General features: G+C 47.7%; 1 protein-coding gene across 1 annotated transcript; it reads left to right on the forward strand.

The window, feature by feature from the left end:
* Positions 1-5,429: 5,429 nt before the first annotated feature.
* Positions 5,430-14,345, forward strand: LOC309573898 (serine/threonine-protein kinase SBK2-like; the record flags this gene model as incomplete). The annotated part of the gene is made up of 4 exons (XM_082283151.1): positions 5,430-5,491; positions 12,388-12,583; positions 13,315-13,517; positions 13,776-14,345. The coding sequence occupies exons 2-4, from the start codon at positions 12,397-12,399 to the stop codon at positions 14,343-14,345; spliced, it is 960 nt and encodes a 319-aa protein (XP_082139277.1). The 5' UTR covers positions 5,430-5,491; positions 12,388-12,396.
* Between the last annotated feature and the right edge of the window lie 1,731 nt (positions 14,346-16,076).

The raw sequence follows: 16,076 nt of genomic DNA on the forward strand, positions 1-16,076 counted from the left end.
TGGTTTTGGTTTTGTTTTTATGGGTTGGGGGTTTTTTTGTTATTGGAACCTGGAGAGAGCAGTGAGTTTTCCCTCCAAGAATAGCCCATGTACTACTCCTAGGAGTAGTTTTATTCAGCATCCTCATGGATGAGCTAGGAGAGTGACTGAACTCCCTGCTTCCCTTCCTCACAAATTTTTGGACAGCCCCAGAAGAGACACATCCAATGCCTTGACATTAGACAGACAGCAACACTGGGGACAGTGTCCCAGCAGCAGTGATCCCTAGGAGCTGGTAGAAGATGACTTGCAGGGTGCTGGCCTTCTTGTCTGTGCAGATGAAGCTATGAAAAATGAGCTAGGGTAGCACAGAAGGGATCAGCCTTTCTCGGGGAGTGGGAGCATCTTTTGCCTTCCAGACCACTACTAGAGGCAGGCAAGAAGCTGATGAAGAATTGAGAGGTAGGCAAGAGCCATAATTTTGCCTTGCTCCAAGGGTACTGATAAGTCTTGATGGCCCTGACCAGCCTCTCCTGGGACTCCCTCTGCAACATCTTCCCATGGGGCCAGGAAACCCATTTCACCTCAGCCCTGGGCTTTTAGTGCCTGCCTGAGCTGTATTGTGGTCTATCTTTCCCAGCTATGCCTGGCTGTATTCACTGTTTGTCTGAACCCTGGCATGACTTCCTTGTCTTAACCCAGACTTCCTGGCTTGACCTCATACCTGCCTGGCAATCGCTGGCACTGACTGCCACCACCAGGATTGACACTGACCTGCAAACCAGTTTTTCAGCTAGACCTTGGATCTGCTTTGCCACCACAAGCTTATCTGATGATCAGAGGAACCTGAGTCTCTCCCTGGGCCTGCCTGCTCTCACCCTGTAGCAAACTGGGACAAGACTTGGCTGGAGAGACCTTGTCCTGCCAGCTTTTTCTCCCTTGTCTTCTGGATCCCAGATGCTTAGGAGCAGTTGGACTACCTCTCTGCCCTGACAGAAGAAAGCTTTCCCAGTAAAACATGTTGTCCCTGCCCTGAGTCCCACTCTTCTGCAAGTCCAGCCTTTTTTCACTATAACTCTTCCCTTCCCTTCCCAGTATCTGTCACCAAGCCATCTGGAGCCCCGGCCAACTCAGCTTCCTGCAATGGCACCATCTAGGCTAGGTGGGAGCTGCAAGCTGAGTTGCCTCCTGAACAGTCCCTAGCTGTACCTGTGGTCACAAATAAGTCATTAAGTCTCAGGCAGAAGGCTGATGTACACCATGGTTACTGGATATTTTATATTGTTTTAAGCCCTGGAGGACAGGATGGGAGAGATGGAGAAGGTTAAAAATACAGCAGTTGTGGATCCCTGTCCCTGTGCTGGGTTGGAAGGGCACTGCCCCAGCATTGCTCTGAGGCACTGGCATCAGTGCTCACGGATTCCACTGGATTAGCACTGCCTCTTGCATTCATTCTGCCCACAATGCACCTAGCAGCAGCATGGAGGGAGTAGGTTGAAGTGGGGCTGAGCAGAATGCTTTGAAGCATATGCCATGTTCAGTGGGTGACCAGAGCTTTCAGGTGTGAGGGGTATTGACAAAGATGGGGAACATAGCTGGGAAGCACTTCTGGGGAGCAGGGCCCGGGCTCAGCATGACTGTTGTGTTAGCTGGAAAGTGAGGTGGGACATTGTACGGCATTGTCAGGAAGGCGGCCAGCAGATTCCTCAGTGATGGGGTAGCACTGAATGACCTCAGAGCACAAATGGTCTGTGCAGCTGGTGGACTCCTCTGAGCACCCTGCCTGTGCCAAGGAGAGCTCAGGGCCCCACCTTGTAGTACCCTGCAGATTGGCTTGCCTGCCTGTCTGCTGAGGCTGGGGGGGAGGAAGCTGTTGGCAACTCACAGAATTATTAACGGAAGAAGCAGAAAGGCAGTGGGGAAGCTCAGAGAGTGATTCCCACCCCAGTGCCGGGCACAAAACTGGATCTGAAAAAGGCTGAGCAAAATTTAATGCTGGAAACTAAGGGACTGGGACTGCTCTGGAAAGCTGCTATCAGAAATGTTCTGAGTAAATGCTTGTGGTCAGTTTGAAAATACAGAGACAAACTGAGCATTGCCATAGACTTCAGCATTAAAAGAGCAATGCCATTTTAGGCCCTTCTAAAAGAGCCTGATGTTCATATTTCAGCAAATTTCTCTCACACATACCCCTGCTGATAAGCCTCTACACCTCCAAAGAGTGCTCTGTTGGGTTGAAATGGCATAAAATCTTCCATTCCCCTAGATGCTGTTGGTGCCTCTGATAATACAGAACAGGAATTAAAGAGCCCTATGGGGCTGGGTAACTCTGAAACAGGAGTACAGACCTCCTCACCCAACTCCTGTGGAAATGATCAGAGTCATCAGCCAGGGATATTGTGAAAAAGGGTTCACACTTGAGAAACTGTGTCCTGCTGAAAGTGTGTTGGGACAGCTAGTTTCCCTCCATGGTTCTTAGGGTACTTGCTGGAGGATGGTGGATTTCTCTTTGGAAGGGCAGTGTTCCTTTGCAACCATACATCTGGCATCACATGACTATAGAGGACTCTCTATTAAGTGATCAAACCTGATCCTTTAGGGCTGTGTATGGCTGTGCTTGAAGAACTGCTGCTGTTCTGATGTGAGTGAAACAGCCTGCTCTGTGTTCGCTGAGAATGAGTGATAAGGGAAGAGAAAGAAGGATGGAAAGGAGAGCCCTTCTTGATTATGTCCCTTTACTTTAGCTACTTCAGTCCTGCTGTTCCTCATGCAGTTGTCACTGCTATGACTTTATGACACTGGCTGCCATGTCTGGCTCTTGGAAATGTTAATGTTCTGTTATTTTTCTTTGTGCTGCCTATTCTGAGCCAGACATGCAAGAGACAGGATATTCATCATGCTAAACCAACCATAATTCAGAGGAGGAAAGGGATGCATTTTCATACAGTATTTGTTACATATCAGAGGCCATCCCCAATGCTTGTGTGTAACACTGTAATGGGTTGACCCTCGCTGGATGTCAGACACCCACCGAAACCTCTCTATCACTCCCCCTCCACCACTGGACAGGGGAGAGAAAATATAACAAAAGGTTCCTGGGTTGAGATAAGGACCAGGAGAGATCACTCACCAATACTGTCACAGGCAAAACAGGTTTAAATTAGAGATAGTAATGGAATTTATTGCTAAAAAAATCAGAGCAGGATCATGAGAAGTAAAGACCTTAAAAAAACACCTTCCCCACACCCCTCTCTCCTTCCCAGTTCTACCTCCTCCATAGCCTGGGATCAAACTTTCCAAGACATGAAGGCAATTCTGGTTACATCATATTTCCATATTCTGTAAGTGTTGACTTTGACCAACATCTTGGTTGCCAGCTGGACAAAATGTGTGCAGCGTTGGTGAGAGAGGTGTAGGTGTTAAATTACGGAGGTCCTGAAATGCACCGGTGTGGACTTCATTAGTCGTGCTGCAGCCCTAGGGCCTCCAACAGCTGTCCTGTGCCCAGTGCTCAGGGAATGGAGGTCAGGGATTCTCAAACACACATGTGATACATGGTACGTGACATATTCCCTGTTAGTGAGGAATGCAGGACAAGCCCTGCAGATGTAGCGTCAGATGAATGGCAGATCAGGGGCAAGCCCTCAGCGAAATTGCTACTTGTCAGTGCAGTCCAGGTACGGCTGTGGAAGAGGTGTCTCCTCTAAACCAAACCCCTCAGCAGGTGCCCATCTCAATAGAAATAGATAATGTAGGGATTCTGTCTCTCAAAAATTAACTGGAAAATAAGGATTTGGTTCCTATATTTGGTTCCTATATTTGGAAGCATGTATAAGATCGTGATTGGAGAGGAGAGAGGGACTGGGGGAGTCAGGGAACCTGGGCTGCTTTCCCAGCATTACATTGTAACTGTAAATTATAGCAAGTCCCCAGGGACATTCTTCAGTTCTTGCTTGTCTCTCAAGTAGAGGCAACAATCTCACACTTTCCACCAGAAGACTATAGGTTATACAGGGTCCCTGTTCCCGGAGAGCAGTGGCTACCCCACCCCATTTATCCCAGTGCTGAGTTCTTGGATGCTGGATATATTTCTTCAGTACACTCACATCACCCTTAGCTGTAATGTTCCTGCCTGTAGGGACTTTGCACATGAAGGCTGTTACCAGTCACACCTTCCAGAATGGGTGTGAAGGAGCAGCCTTGAATGGCACAAGACCTTTGGGTCATCAGTACAACAATCTCACACCCCACCTCTTATCCAGAAGCACAGGGACAGCTGGGAGCCTGACTGTGCTACTCTTCTTGCCCTCTGATTTGCACCATCTCTGAGTGGCAGCACACTGGCTCTTCACAGGCCTGTATGGGCAGACCAGTTCATTTCACCTCGCTGCCCCTGTGTGGGGCAAAGCACTGAGTGACAGCCCTTCACACAATTATTTTCCCTTCTGAGATCATGTGAAAAGGTTCAGGCCTGTGCTGGAGACCCAGAGTACTTATGTTTATGGGGGCTGCTCTTCTCTCCTCTCTTAGACTGTCTTTCACCTCTCCCAGTCTTCCTCCCAGTTCTCTGCCAGGGAGTGCTGAGGCTCATCACTACAAGTGTCCAGCATGGCTCTGGCTCTAGGGAACAGGGAGGCCAGTGCTGTGACACACCTGTGTCACAGCTGCATGCACCACTGCTTCAGATACACAAACTGATCCACTTCCTTGAGAGAAAAAAACCAGTATTTAAGAGCCAAGATATAGGACCTGCATGGTGTCCGTGCACCCAGGAGATGTTTTCATCTCCATGCTCAAGTGGAAGAAGGAAGACCTTGGCACAGGAGCATACTCTGGGGTCAGGTACTGAGAACAGGTGAAATGCTTGCAAGTCATCGTAGTTATCATTAATAATTTCAGCCTCACCATCACACTCTGCAGCCCTGGTGTGTGTGAGGACCCTGACCCACTGGGCCTGAAGAGGGGTCGTTGAACCAGCCATGGTTTGTGCCTGGTCTCTGATGCTCACTGGCACGGGTACCTTTGGTAGCCAAGGACAAGCACTGGCAGTCCACGGTTGTTCTGATCGCTTCCATCAGGAACGGATTCTTACTTGGCACAGCCCCAGAGAAAGGACCATATTCCAGCCCAGGGAGCTGCTTTGCTCCCTCAGCTGGAGCAAAGAGCTGAACAAGGCGGGTCTGCCAATGGTCCCTGTGGGTTTACAATGCTATGGCTAGAGCAGAAACAATCCCACCCCGACTTCTGAAACACATCCCGCTCCATTAAGACGGTAGATGGATAGTCCTTTCCTCCCCCCTTTCCCCCTCTTTTCTTCCCTTCCGAAGGTCACCTTCAGCGGGGAGGCAGTGTGCCCCCAGGTCCAGAGCCATGGGGACGGGGCGGAGCGTCACGCTTGGCCCCGTAGCGCCTGGCAGCCCCCTCCGGCTGCTGGCGCAGGCTGAGCCCGGCGGCTGCGGCGAGGGGAGCGCGGCAGTCGCGGCTGGCTGGCTGTCCTGCGCTGCTGGAGAAGGTGAGAGGCTTAGTACAGGCGGGAAAGGAGAGTGGGAAGGGAAGTTGCAGCGGTGGCAGGATGAAAGACACTGGACAGGCATATAAAAGGGCACCCACCCCTCTCAAACTGGTTTTGGAGGCTTGAGAGTGGTGTGCCGGCACAATGCGGAGCGCACCCATTTCCCACAGCGGGTTGATGGAGAGCTCGTTGGTGGCTTTGCCCTGGGAGGTTGCTTTGCGTCCACTCGTGTCCGGCCGCATGGTGCTGCCGTACTGGCGGGTTGGCTGGGAGAAAGGGGTGATGTGGCTTGGTCCCAGTGGGATTGCTGCCGGTTTCTGTCCGAGGAGGCTGCTGTGCAGAGGTTGTGGTGTGCTGCGTGCTGTGGAGAGGCTTACGGAGCTCTCCGGGGAGGCTGCTGAGTGTCTCTGCCCCAGAACAGCAATACACAGTTCTGCGACCGGGACAGTCATGCCATGCTCGGCAGAGAGATTAAGCACTAGCCTGCTGACGAGTTCTAGAAAGAACTTCATAAATCTACCAGTAATAAGGCCAGAAGCAAACATTGCGATAATCTGTTCTTATCCCTTGTCGTATTAAACGTGGTTTGCACCAGAGTGGACCTTTTAGGAAAAAAATGTGCCATCCTTGAGCCAAAAGTTAGGGGGATGGAAGGATATCCTTCCATATTGTATGATGAGACTTTTAGGGGCAAATATCCCTCTTCACAAAATCTGCACCACAACAGAGGTCTGAAATGGCCTCACTTCAGCGTCTTCTGTTGGTTTTATTATAATGCTTCTACCTAATTGGGAGAGCCCTTTTTAGTGAAATTCTAGTACTTGGGAAGGTACATACAGGTGATAGAGTAACTTCTTCACTATCTGTTTGATAAGCTATAAAGACAGCTCCCCTGGAAGTTTCCCCTGTAATTTTCAGCCCTGTTGTCATTGTCATGACTTTCTCTGGTCCTTTTTCTGTCAAACTGGGGACACCAATGCTAGCTTGTTGAGCTGTGGGCTCACCAGTATCATTAAAAAGATAGAAAACATCCAGTATCTGGTTCTGTTGGTCTATCACCTGCCCTCCAGAAGAGTTCAGGAAATTTACCCAGGCTTTCTTCACATCAATATATTTTTAACATTTCAAGAAACATCGGTATATTTTTAACATTTCAAGAAACATTTGTATTCAAGAAGAATACAAAGCAGAGCAAACGGAGAAAATTAATTTATTATAAAAATACAAATTCCACTGGTGTGTGATATTCTCAATTGTAGAGAAGAAGCTGTTAACAGGTGGCCAGCTCTTCAGAAATACAGCTTCCCTAACTCAGCTGATTTTCAGAGATTAAATTTCAGACTGCCTCACGGCATCTGTATGTAGGAACCTCTGCAGAAACTGGAGTTCACTGTAAGAGGCACATCGCCTCAGAACAGATCTCTTCTTTTGTTACAATCATCTCAGCCTACGTGAAGCTGAACAGCTGTCCCTTTTTTGTTTACAGTGAAGCTTACTTTCTTAATTTAGCATCTGGAAAATGCTAGTTTGCCTCTCACTGCTGATGTTTTCTGTGTCTAATTATTTTTGGGCATTCTCTTCAGCAAAGTGAATGCAAAAGTGGAATCTGCAACATCAGTAACCCTTGTACTGTTATGCTCTTAGACTTGTATCTGTATCAGTAAGATGTGTATCTCTATCACTGCAGATTATTCCTACTGCCATTCTGTATCATCCAATGTATTAAAGCCTGCAAGGGAAGTGAGGCTATACCAGATCTACATTTCTGGATTTACATAGTGCCCATTAAGCAGCATGAAGAATCTAGATGTGTCTGATTAATATTACTTTTTTTTCCTGTCACCTATCTAATGCCAGACTAAAATCCTGACTTCTTTGGTCCTTTGAAACACTTTTGTATGTGTGTATGTGCATGCACTAGTTTTGTGAAGCAATGCATTGTCTACCCTAACCCTTTTTGTGCCATTTGCAAACACTTTCTGAATGATTTCAGTGTTTTTGTCTAGATCATTGACAAAGGTAAAAGTATTATAACAGAGTCAGGATTTTAAAAAAATTAATTGTTTAAGGTAAGAACACCAATAAAATATGATATTTTCCACTATATACTGGGCTTTCAGAAATTAATTAAAAATGTGTGGCTTCTTGGTTTAGACCAATGCCAGGATGAATTTGTACAGATAACTTCCAGGAAACCACCAGAGAATGGGACATTTCTAGCAGGTGCTATATGAACCAATACCAGCACGAGAACTGCTTCAAACCAACAATTTAGAGGATGGTGGGAAGTGCCTGCAGGTGGGGTCCTTACACAGCCCCTAAGCAGAAGTTTTATAACAACGGAATGAAGTGATCTGAATTACTTGGTACACTAAATCCATTTGAGCAAAATGTGCTTTACTAAACATGGTGCAAAAATATTCAGGTAAAAACCAGGTAGGCAGCACCCCTAAACGGACAGGAAGAGGAAGTGAATTTTTCCCCCAACATTCCCCAGTAATTGGGAAAAACTCTGAACTCATAATGGAAATATAAGGTAGTACAGCCTGTGTGTTGTTCCCACAAAAGGAGATCTTGAGGCCACAGAATGAGGCAGAGGGGAATTCTAGCTGAGTGTGTGACAGGAGACATTCTCCCCAAGACAGTCAGGGTTTTAACATGGGGGATGGGAGGAGAAAAATGATGAGGCTTTAGAAAAGGGCCATGAAACAGATCTGAGAGCTGGACAATCGGGCTGGACAATCTGAGAGCTTGGTTTGACAATTAGACAGAAGGTTATTTGAAGGCACTGAACCAATAAGAAGACTGAGGGGTGTCTTGATCAGAGAGCATAGAGATGCTTATTCTCAATTCAAAATGTGACCACATCTTCTGGAAGCATCACATCTGTTTCAGCTAACTGGTTCAGGCACTACAGAAGCACAGTGTGACAGGTGCTTTGTGAAGCCTAAGTAAAGCATTGGTTAAATGCATAGCCCGAGCTTCAGTCTGATAGTTTTAGTCAACGTAATTAACTGCAAATGTGTTCTCATAGCCTGTGGTCATTCCTCTGACCACAGTGCATATAAACTCTGCAAGAGTCCCAAGAAATTTAACAGGTATCAAAAACCTATTTTCTCTATCTGAGGAACTTCATGGGCAGGTTAGGTAAATTCAGATTAAGGTATCATATAAATGTGTAACAGCAAGAATTTTTACACTGGCATTTATAATTGACCAATTGTCATTGGATCAAGCCTGAATGACTTTTTTGTAAGAGATGCCCCAGATGCTATTTGTCATTTGGTTTGTATTAAGGTTCTGCAGAAGGTCAGACAAGAAAGTGGACTCCACATGCCATATGCTCAAGGCCATTTTTAATAGAGTATCTTTGATATGAGAAGAGGCTGAAACAGCTGAAACTCTTCAGCTTGCAAAAGAGAAGGCTCAGAGGGGACCTTATTGGTGTATATAAATATCTGCTGAGAGGGAATGAAGAAAAGGGAGCCAGACTCTTCCAAGCAGTGATCATTGGTGGGAATCTCCATCTGTGGAGATATTGAAGACCTGGCTGAACACCTTCCTAGACAACCTGCTTCAGTTGCTGTTGCTTGAGCAGGGGAATTGTATTAGATGATCTCAAGAGGTCCCATCCAACCTAAACACCTCTGTGTTTCTGTCATCATGGCACTGTCTCTGTTGTACAGAGATCACCCTGTCTTTCGCTTTTGACATGTATGAAGTGCTTTTCTGCACTAAATACATTAATCATTTTGGTTGAAGAACCAGAATAACATTACCTGGACTAGGACATTGTATCTCCATAGGCTAGATCCCACTCAGCTTCTCAGGTGGTTCAGAAGTATCCTGTGATGGTGTAAAGGATGTGAACTTTTTGCTGCTGTAATTAGAGATTCTTTTGAGGAATTACAGTTTCTCACAAGTCAGCAGGCTGGAAATAAGACCTCTAGCAGGGGTGAAGCACAGAAAGAATAGTGGAGGAAAGAACAGTTTTGAATAGGACTCTGCCTGCTGCCTTCAATACAGCACAGCCAAATGGTGAATGCATCCTGGCCAGGGCCCTGGAGACCTTCTCCTCAGTGCTTGTCAATCTGAACAGGGAAAATGACACTTTAGAAGATATCAGAAGTAGTGCAGATCACCCAGGCACACTTTACTCAGCAGTGACCCAGACTGGATCATCACTTACCTTCCTAGCTAGTCGCAGTGGCATCTCAAAGAAAGACCTGACAACGCCAGCTATTTTCTCAAGTATGGACTTTGTCTTGGAATTAATGACTTCAAGGGCAGCAAGGGCCAAAGTCTGCAAACTGTTCTGGAGTGGCTGCAGCTGGGGCTTCCTTCATAAGGAGCCCTGATCAGACCCACAGTTCACAGGCCCTCAAGAAACTTTACCCATATCCTCTTGATGATCTGTTCTTCCAAGCTGGCTCATTCACTTTAGTGCTCTCCTCTGAGCCTGCACCATTTTCCCTCCCATGCTATTGGGGCCACAGATGGAAGTATGGATCTATTCCAGCTATATTGCAGTTCACTTGAACTGTGGAGTGGAAGAATACAAGAGTTTTTGGGATTTGGGTGGTTTTGGGTTTTTTTATTGCAAAAGCTTATGGACTGAAATGTTTTGACTCCCTGAGGTGAACTGAGAACCAAGGATATACAGAAAAGCATATCCTCCCACTCACAAAAGCAAGTGTTTGCATAGTAAATAGGAGAGAAGTAATGCACCTAATAAAATGGATGAATCATGTTATAAATAATTGAATACAAATAAAACATTAATTAATAGCTATCTAAAAAGTACATAACTCTTGAATAATTCGTAGAGTTGATGCAACATGAAGATTCTAACCTTTGGGCTAAATAGCAGTAACAAGTGGCCAGCATACAACGGAAGAAATTTTACTTGACTCACGTTTGAGATTTTCAGCTATCTAAGAAGACTCTGAACCATTTTCTGACAAGAACTTGTATATGACCATGAATTTGATATAGAAGAAACACTGCCTCACAGAAAAGCTATTTTGATATTTTTTTCCACAAATACTCATATAATGTGTTCTTCAAATGACAAGTGGACATCTCTCCTATTGTTCCACTCCACTATTTAATGTGGCTTTAGCTTATCTAATATCTATGCCTTTCCCAGGTCTATTACATTTTAGGTGTTTTCTCTATATTCAACTTAAATTTTTCTCTCTATAACACCTAAATGTGGAAGCACCAGTTTGGAAATATTTTGGCAGGGTGGGTCCATTTGTGGGTTCTGAGATGCTCTTGCTGTCCGGAATTTCACAAGCCCTGTTGGCTGGGGAGCAAACAGGAGGACATCAAAGCAAAATCTCTAAAATACTTCCCAGACACTCTTTCCCAGAGTTCTCCCCAGCCTTCCATTTATCCCCTCCCATGCAAACATTTGTTCATTGTTGTACTCCCTACTGACTGTACTAAATTTGACTGCTGTTGACTCTCACAGCAAGCCAAAGCCGTTACAGAAAAGTAGGGCCATTTACTTGGCACTTCTGAATTGGATAAGATTTAGAAATGCAGTCTAGGAGAGAAAGAAGGGAAGAGAAGGAGAACCTTCCCACAAATAGTCCCAGGATCCTGTACAAATCCAGCCCTTTTGTAGATTTCCCAGGTTTAAATAATTCTTTTTTCCAAATTTCTTTATTTTGAAGAATGACTGGATTTAGCAGCAGTGGGATTCCTTTGCAGAAGAGAAATGCGGACATGCCGGAAAAAATCCAGTCTGTGAAGGCAGTTAAGATATTGGAATATCTCTCATAGGAGGAGAGGCTAAGAGAGCTAAGACTTGATCAGCCTCAAGAAGAGAAAGCTTCTGATCAATGCATATGAATACCTGCAAAAACACACAGCCAGGCATATCACAGCATCAGATGATACTGAGTGACAGAACAAGAGGCAGTGGGCCTGAAACACAACTTCTATTTAAGCATAAGTAAAATCTTTTTTACCACAGAGGTGATTGAACACTGGAACTGGTTACCCACAGCAGCTGTGGAGTCTCCATCCTTGTAGATATTTAAAACTGGGCTGGGCACAGGACAACGTGCTCTAGCTAACCCTCCTCTGAGCAGGAGGTTGCAGTAAGTGGTCTCCAGAAGTACCTTCTGGCCTTGACCATCATGTGACCTTGCTCCAAAACCAGGAGGGACTCCCAGGCCCAAGGTGCCTTGTTCAGAGCACAAGGAGGTAGACAGGCAGAGAGTGCTGACACAGAGGCCTTAAAATGCTGTGCAGTAACTCTCTTGGGAAAGTGAAAATACACTTCTCTGAAATAGGTCTGAAGCAGCCAGCTACAGCTCAAAATGCCATTGATGTTCTAGCTTACTTCCTGTATAAGGCTGCACAGATGAGTGACTTTTGGCCAAAAATGTCATCAGGCATGTGAGGTACTGAGCTCCCTTTGCCTTCCTCAGGGCACTCCACCTTTTTTTCATGTGCTAGCTGTGCCTCTGCCTAAGGGACAGGTCTGTCTCAGCTGCTACCTCAAGGACTTTCTTCTATAAGCAGTAGAGGTGGGATTCTGAGCAGAGAGACAAGGTCCTGCTGCAGTAAGCTAAGGTGGGTGGCTGGGTCATGCTTGAAAATCTGGGATTTTTCTAATGTTTTGCCTGTTGTCTAATATTGGGCAAAAGGATTAGAGGACTGAAGGAGGCTCCCTTCAATACAGAAACCTTTTCTACGAGGAGGGGCTTTGCCCAGAGATGTTCTGTATAAAAGTGCAAGTTCAACTCAAGCACAGCAGCAGGAGTGCTCAGGCTCCAAGTGGCAGAAATATGCCCTTCCATGGCATGGTTGTGCCGCATGTCCGATTGGCTTTCCCTGTGCATGCTCTGTTGTTCCTGACTCCAGCGGTGGTGTTTCTGCAGCACTCAGTGATGGCCGAGAGCTCAGCTGTGACTGCAGCAGCAGTGGGGAGAGCAGCACCTACCAAGCTAGAGGAGCTCCTGGAGATCACTGCTCAGAGCCTGGTGCGCGCTGAGGTGGCTGAGCACTATGAGGTTATTCGGGAGCTGGGCAGGGGCAAGTATGGCCATGTGATGCTGGTGACCCACAGGCAGAGAGGTAAGGCACTAACTGCGCCCTGTGAACTATTGTGCCTTGTCTCCTGTCCACTTACCGAGGCACAGGGCATGGGGTGGGCTGGTGGCACCTCGTGGCCAGGAACCAGGCATGGCTGGGAGGATTCCCAGGGAGACCAACAGGATGGGGACCTCCCCAGCCAGGAACCATCCCATTACATGCAGCCAGGGAGCAGGTGATGCCAGGGGACAGCCCAGAACACTTGGCAAGATTATAGTGATGAGACAGGTACAAGGTCAGGCTGGGAAGTTAATCCACAAGTCAGGATCAAGAGAGTTCACAGATAGGCACCAGCATGGATGTGATATAGATGGAAACAGCAGTCCCACCCCAGGGTGCAGTCAGGGAGTGGAGCCCCAAGCCTGGGCTGAAGTGGTGCCCTAAGGCCCATGGACAGAGGGTTTGAATGAATGAATGAAGGGTGGGCCATATGAGCCCTGACACTGCTCTTCCCCAGCAGTCCCAGCTCAGACTGATGGGCCCACATTTCCTGAATGTCCTTACTCTGCCCAGGGCTCTTGTGTGTGCCCAGGGCTCCAAAGTCATACCAGTGGCAGTGCCTGTTCCCAGACCTGGTGTCCACAGGGTATACCCTCACAAACTTTGGACTAGAGACCTCCCTGTGGCTGTGACTGCCCAGATCTGTGGCTGCTCTGTCCTGCCTTGGTGTGAGTGACTTTCAGAGGAGTCTAACCCACTCTTCCCATTCCCAGGGACTCCTATGGCTCTCAAGCTGCTACCCAAAGCCAGTACAAAGCTGCACACCTTCCTGTATGAATATTGTGTAGCACTGTCCCTCGCCACCCACCCTGCCATCATCAGCATGTTTGGAATTGCCATCGAGTCCAGCCAATACTATGGTTTCCTCTACGAACCAGCGCTGCACAAAGACCTCATCTCTATCATCAAACCCCGCGTGAGTGTTGCTACAAGGCCATGGGGACTGGGGCTGTAGCATTTGGCCCCTCTGAAGGCTGGCTGGGTCAGAGGGAGGGAGGTGAAGGCAATGGGCTGTGGGTCCATCTAGGGTCTGCAGCACTGAAGGAGCCGTGGGCTTGCAAGGCAAGAAATGCGAAGGTCTTTCCCAGTGCAGAGCATTCTGGTGAGAGGCCGGCTGGCAGGGCTGCCGAGGTGCCCCGTGTGTGCCATCCCGCCCGTCTCTCTCCCTGCGCAGGACGGGATCCCTGAGCCGGCTGCAAAGCAGTGTGCCAAGCAGCTGGTGAGCGCGCTGGAGTTCATCCACAGCCGGGGGCTGGTGTACCGCGACATCAAGCCTGAGAACGTGCTGCTCTTCGACCCCGACTGCCGCCTCGTCAAACTCACTGACTTCGGGCTCACGCGGCCCAAGGGTACCAAGCTCAAGCTGGTGGCCGGTGTAATCCCCTACACTGCCCCCGAGCTGAGCAACACTGCTGATGCCCAGGGGGTGCCCATCGACACCAGCATGGATGCCTGGGCCTTCGGGGTGCTGCTTTTCTGCCTGCTGACTGGCTACTTCCCCTGGGAGCAGAGCCTGCCAGAGGACCCTTTCTTTGAGGACTTCATGCAGTGGCAGGAGACAGGCCTAGAAAAGGACGTGCCCCGGCACTGGAGGCGCCTGACAGCCGAGGCTGCCGGGATGCTGCGGAGCCTGCTGGCTCTGGATCCCGCCAAGCGTGGCCCCGTCAGCGGCGTGCTGCGCTACGTCGACTGCCCTTGGCGGCTGGAGGATGGGCGCAGTGAGGAGGCTGCTGTGAAGTCCTAGAGCCTGCTCCCCATGGCAGGAGGGAAGGAGGGTCTCACCCTGCAAGGGGCTTCAGGGTTTGGGGCACTGTGGTGGCCTGGCCGTGAAGAGGCCATGGTGACACAGAGAGCAACTTCTCTGCAGCACTGTCCCTGCTGCCACAGAGTCAAGCTCTTTCCCCAGCTGATGGTCCTCATCCCATGACTCAGTGCTGCCCAGCGCCACCTCTTTGTGTTTCCATGGAGTTTGAAACACAGCTTGGAGCCTCCTTTCTCTTGGAAATGACTGTCTGTGTGTGAAGCATCTACTTGTCTCCTAGCCACAGGAACTCCAGGGAGTTACTTAGGCTGCAGCAGCACCTGCCTTGTCTCAAAATAGAGCAAAATACACACTTTTGTGTTACTCTGTGTGGCTCTTTTTCCCTCATAATAAATGCCTGGCAGGACCCACCTGCTGTCAGAGAGCAGGGAGCATGTCAGAACTTGCAGCCATCTCAGGACAAGCTGTCCAAGGCAGGGGCCATCTCTGAATGCTGCCTAGGCCTACACCAGGACCCTTGGAGGGTGGCTTTGGGCTGGTGGAGTGGAGGGGCTGGGGAGACCCTAGCATGTGGCTGGGGAATGATTATGGAGTTGAGGTTATCTCATGCCAGCCCAAGCACATGTCTTCCCTTGTATTGCCTTCAGGCCCTAAGACAATATCCTTCATGCTCTTTTAGAGGCCTGGTTACACCTCTAGAAGACCTTCCTTCTCCCCTTTCCTATCACTTCTTTAGCCTGTTCCTAGACACACACTTCTCCTAATCCTCAATATCCTCCTAGGTGCACATTTTAATCCTGAAAAAGGGTAGCAAAGAGAGAATTAGGGATTAGTAGCCCTTCTTACTTTTCTACCTCTTTCCAATCCCCAGGATTATGGTGTTGGTAATAATCCCTTCCTCCATTTAACCTGGTCTTTTGCTGGAAACATTCGCAACTCATTTTCCACCCTCAGGGGCTTCCTAACTTCTAAAAATGCAGTGTTCCAGCACTGTACTGTCTAGTATCTCATCTTTTTTTTTTCATCTCAGACCCTTTCCTGCACACACTCTTTCTTCTATGCTTCCCCGACCTCCAGCTCTTTTTTTCCAGCTTCTTCTCACCCACTGGCATTTTATCACTACTTAACTACGCTACTAACATTACCCATCACCTGGTAAACACCTTTTGCTCACTCCTCTCTCAGCAACATCACTTCTGTACTACTATTTTGTGCTGTTCCTGCTCCTTACATCACCTATGCCTTGTGTCTTCCTTCCAGCTCCCCAGCATACCTTACCAAATAGCATTATGCTCACACTGTCCAAGGTACAGTTTTCTTCTCCTTACTTCCATCTCTTAGAATCTTTCCTTACTTGAAGTCATAATAAATGCTGCTCAATTCCAGCCTGCTGATATTTGGCTTTAATTGCTCTTTAATCACTGTAAGAATAGCAGAGGAATGTTAAGGTGCCAACACAGTTCCTGTATTTAAAGTGAAGAAGCCTTAAGACCAATGGATCTAAAGGCCAGGGAGCTGGCAACTATCCAGTGAAAAATAATGGAAAATTTGTTACAGATGCTTGTTAATAGAGAATTACAGAAGAGGAATGTGGCTTTTTGGAATGAGATATTCATTTTATTATAAAGTTGTGTTTGATAAGGTAAATTCATAGCATTATGGTACAGAGTATTTGTAAGGCATGAGCTATTGATAAAAAGAGAATTATGGTAT

Source organism: Coloeus monedula (genome assembly GCF_965178545.1).
Source record: "Coloeus monedula genome assembly, chromosome: 1".
NCBI lineage: Eukaryota > Metazoa > Chordata > Aves > Passeriformes > Corvidae > Coloeus > Coloeus monedula.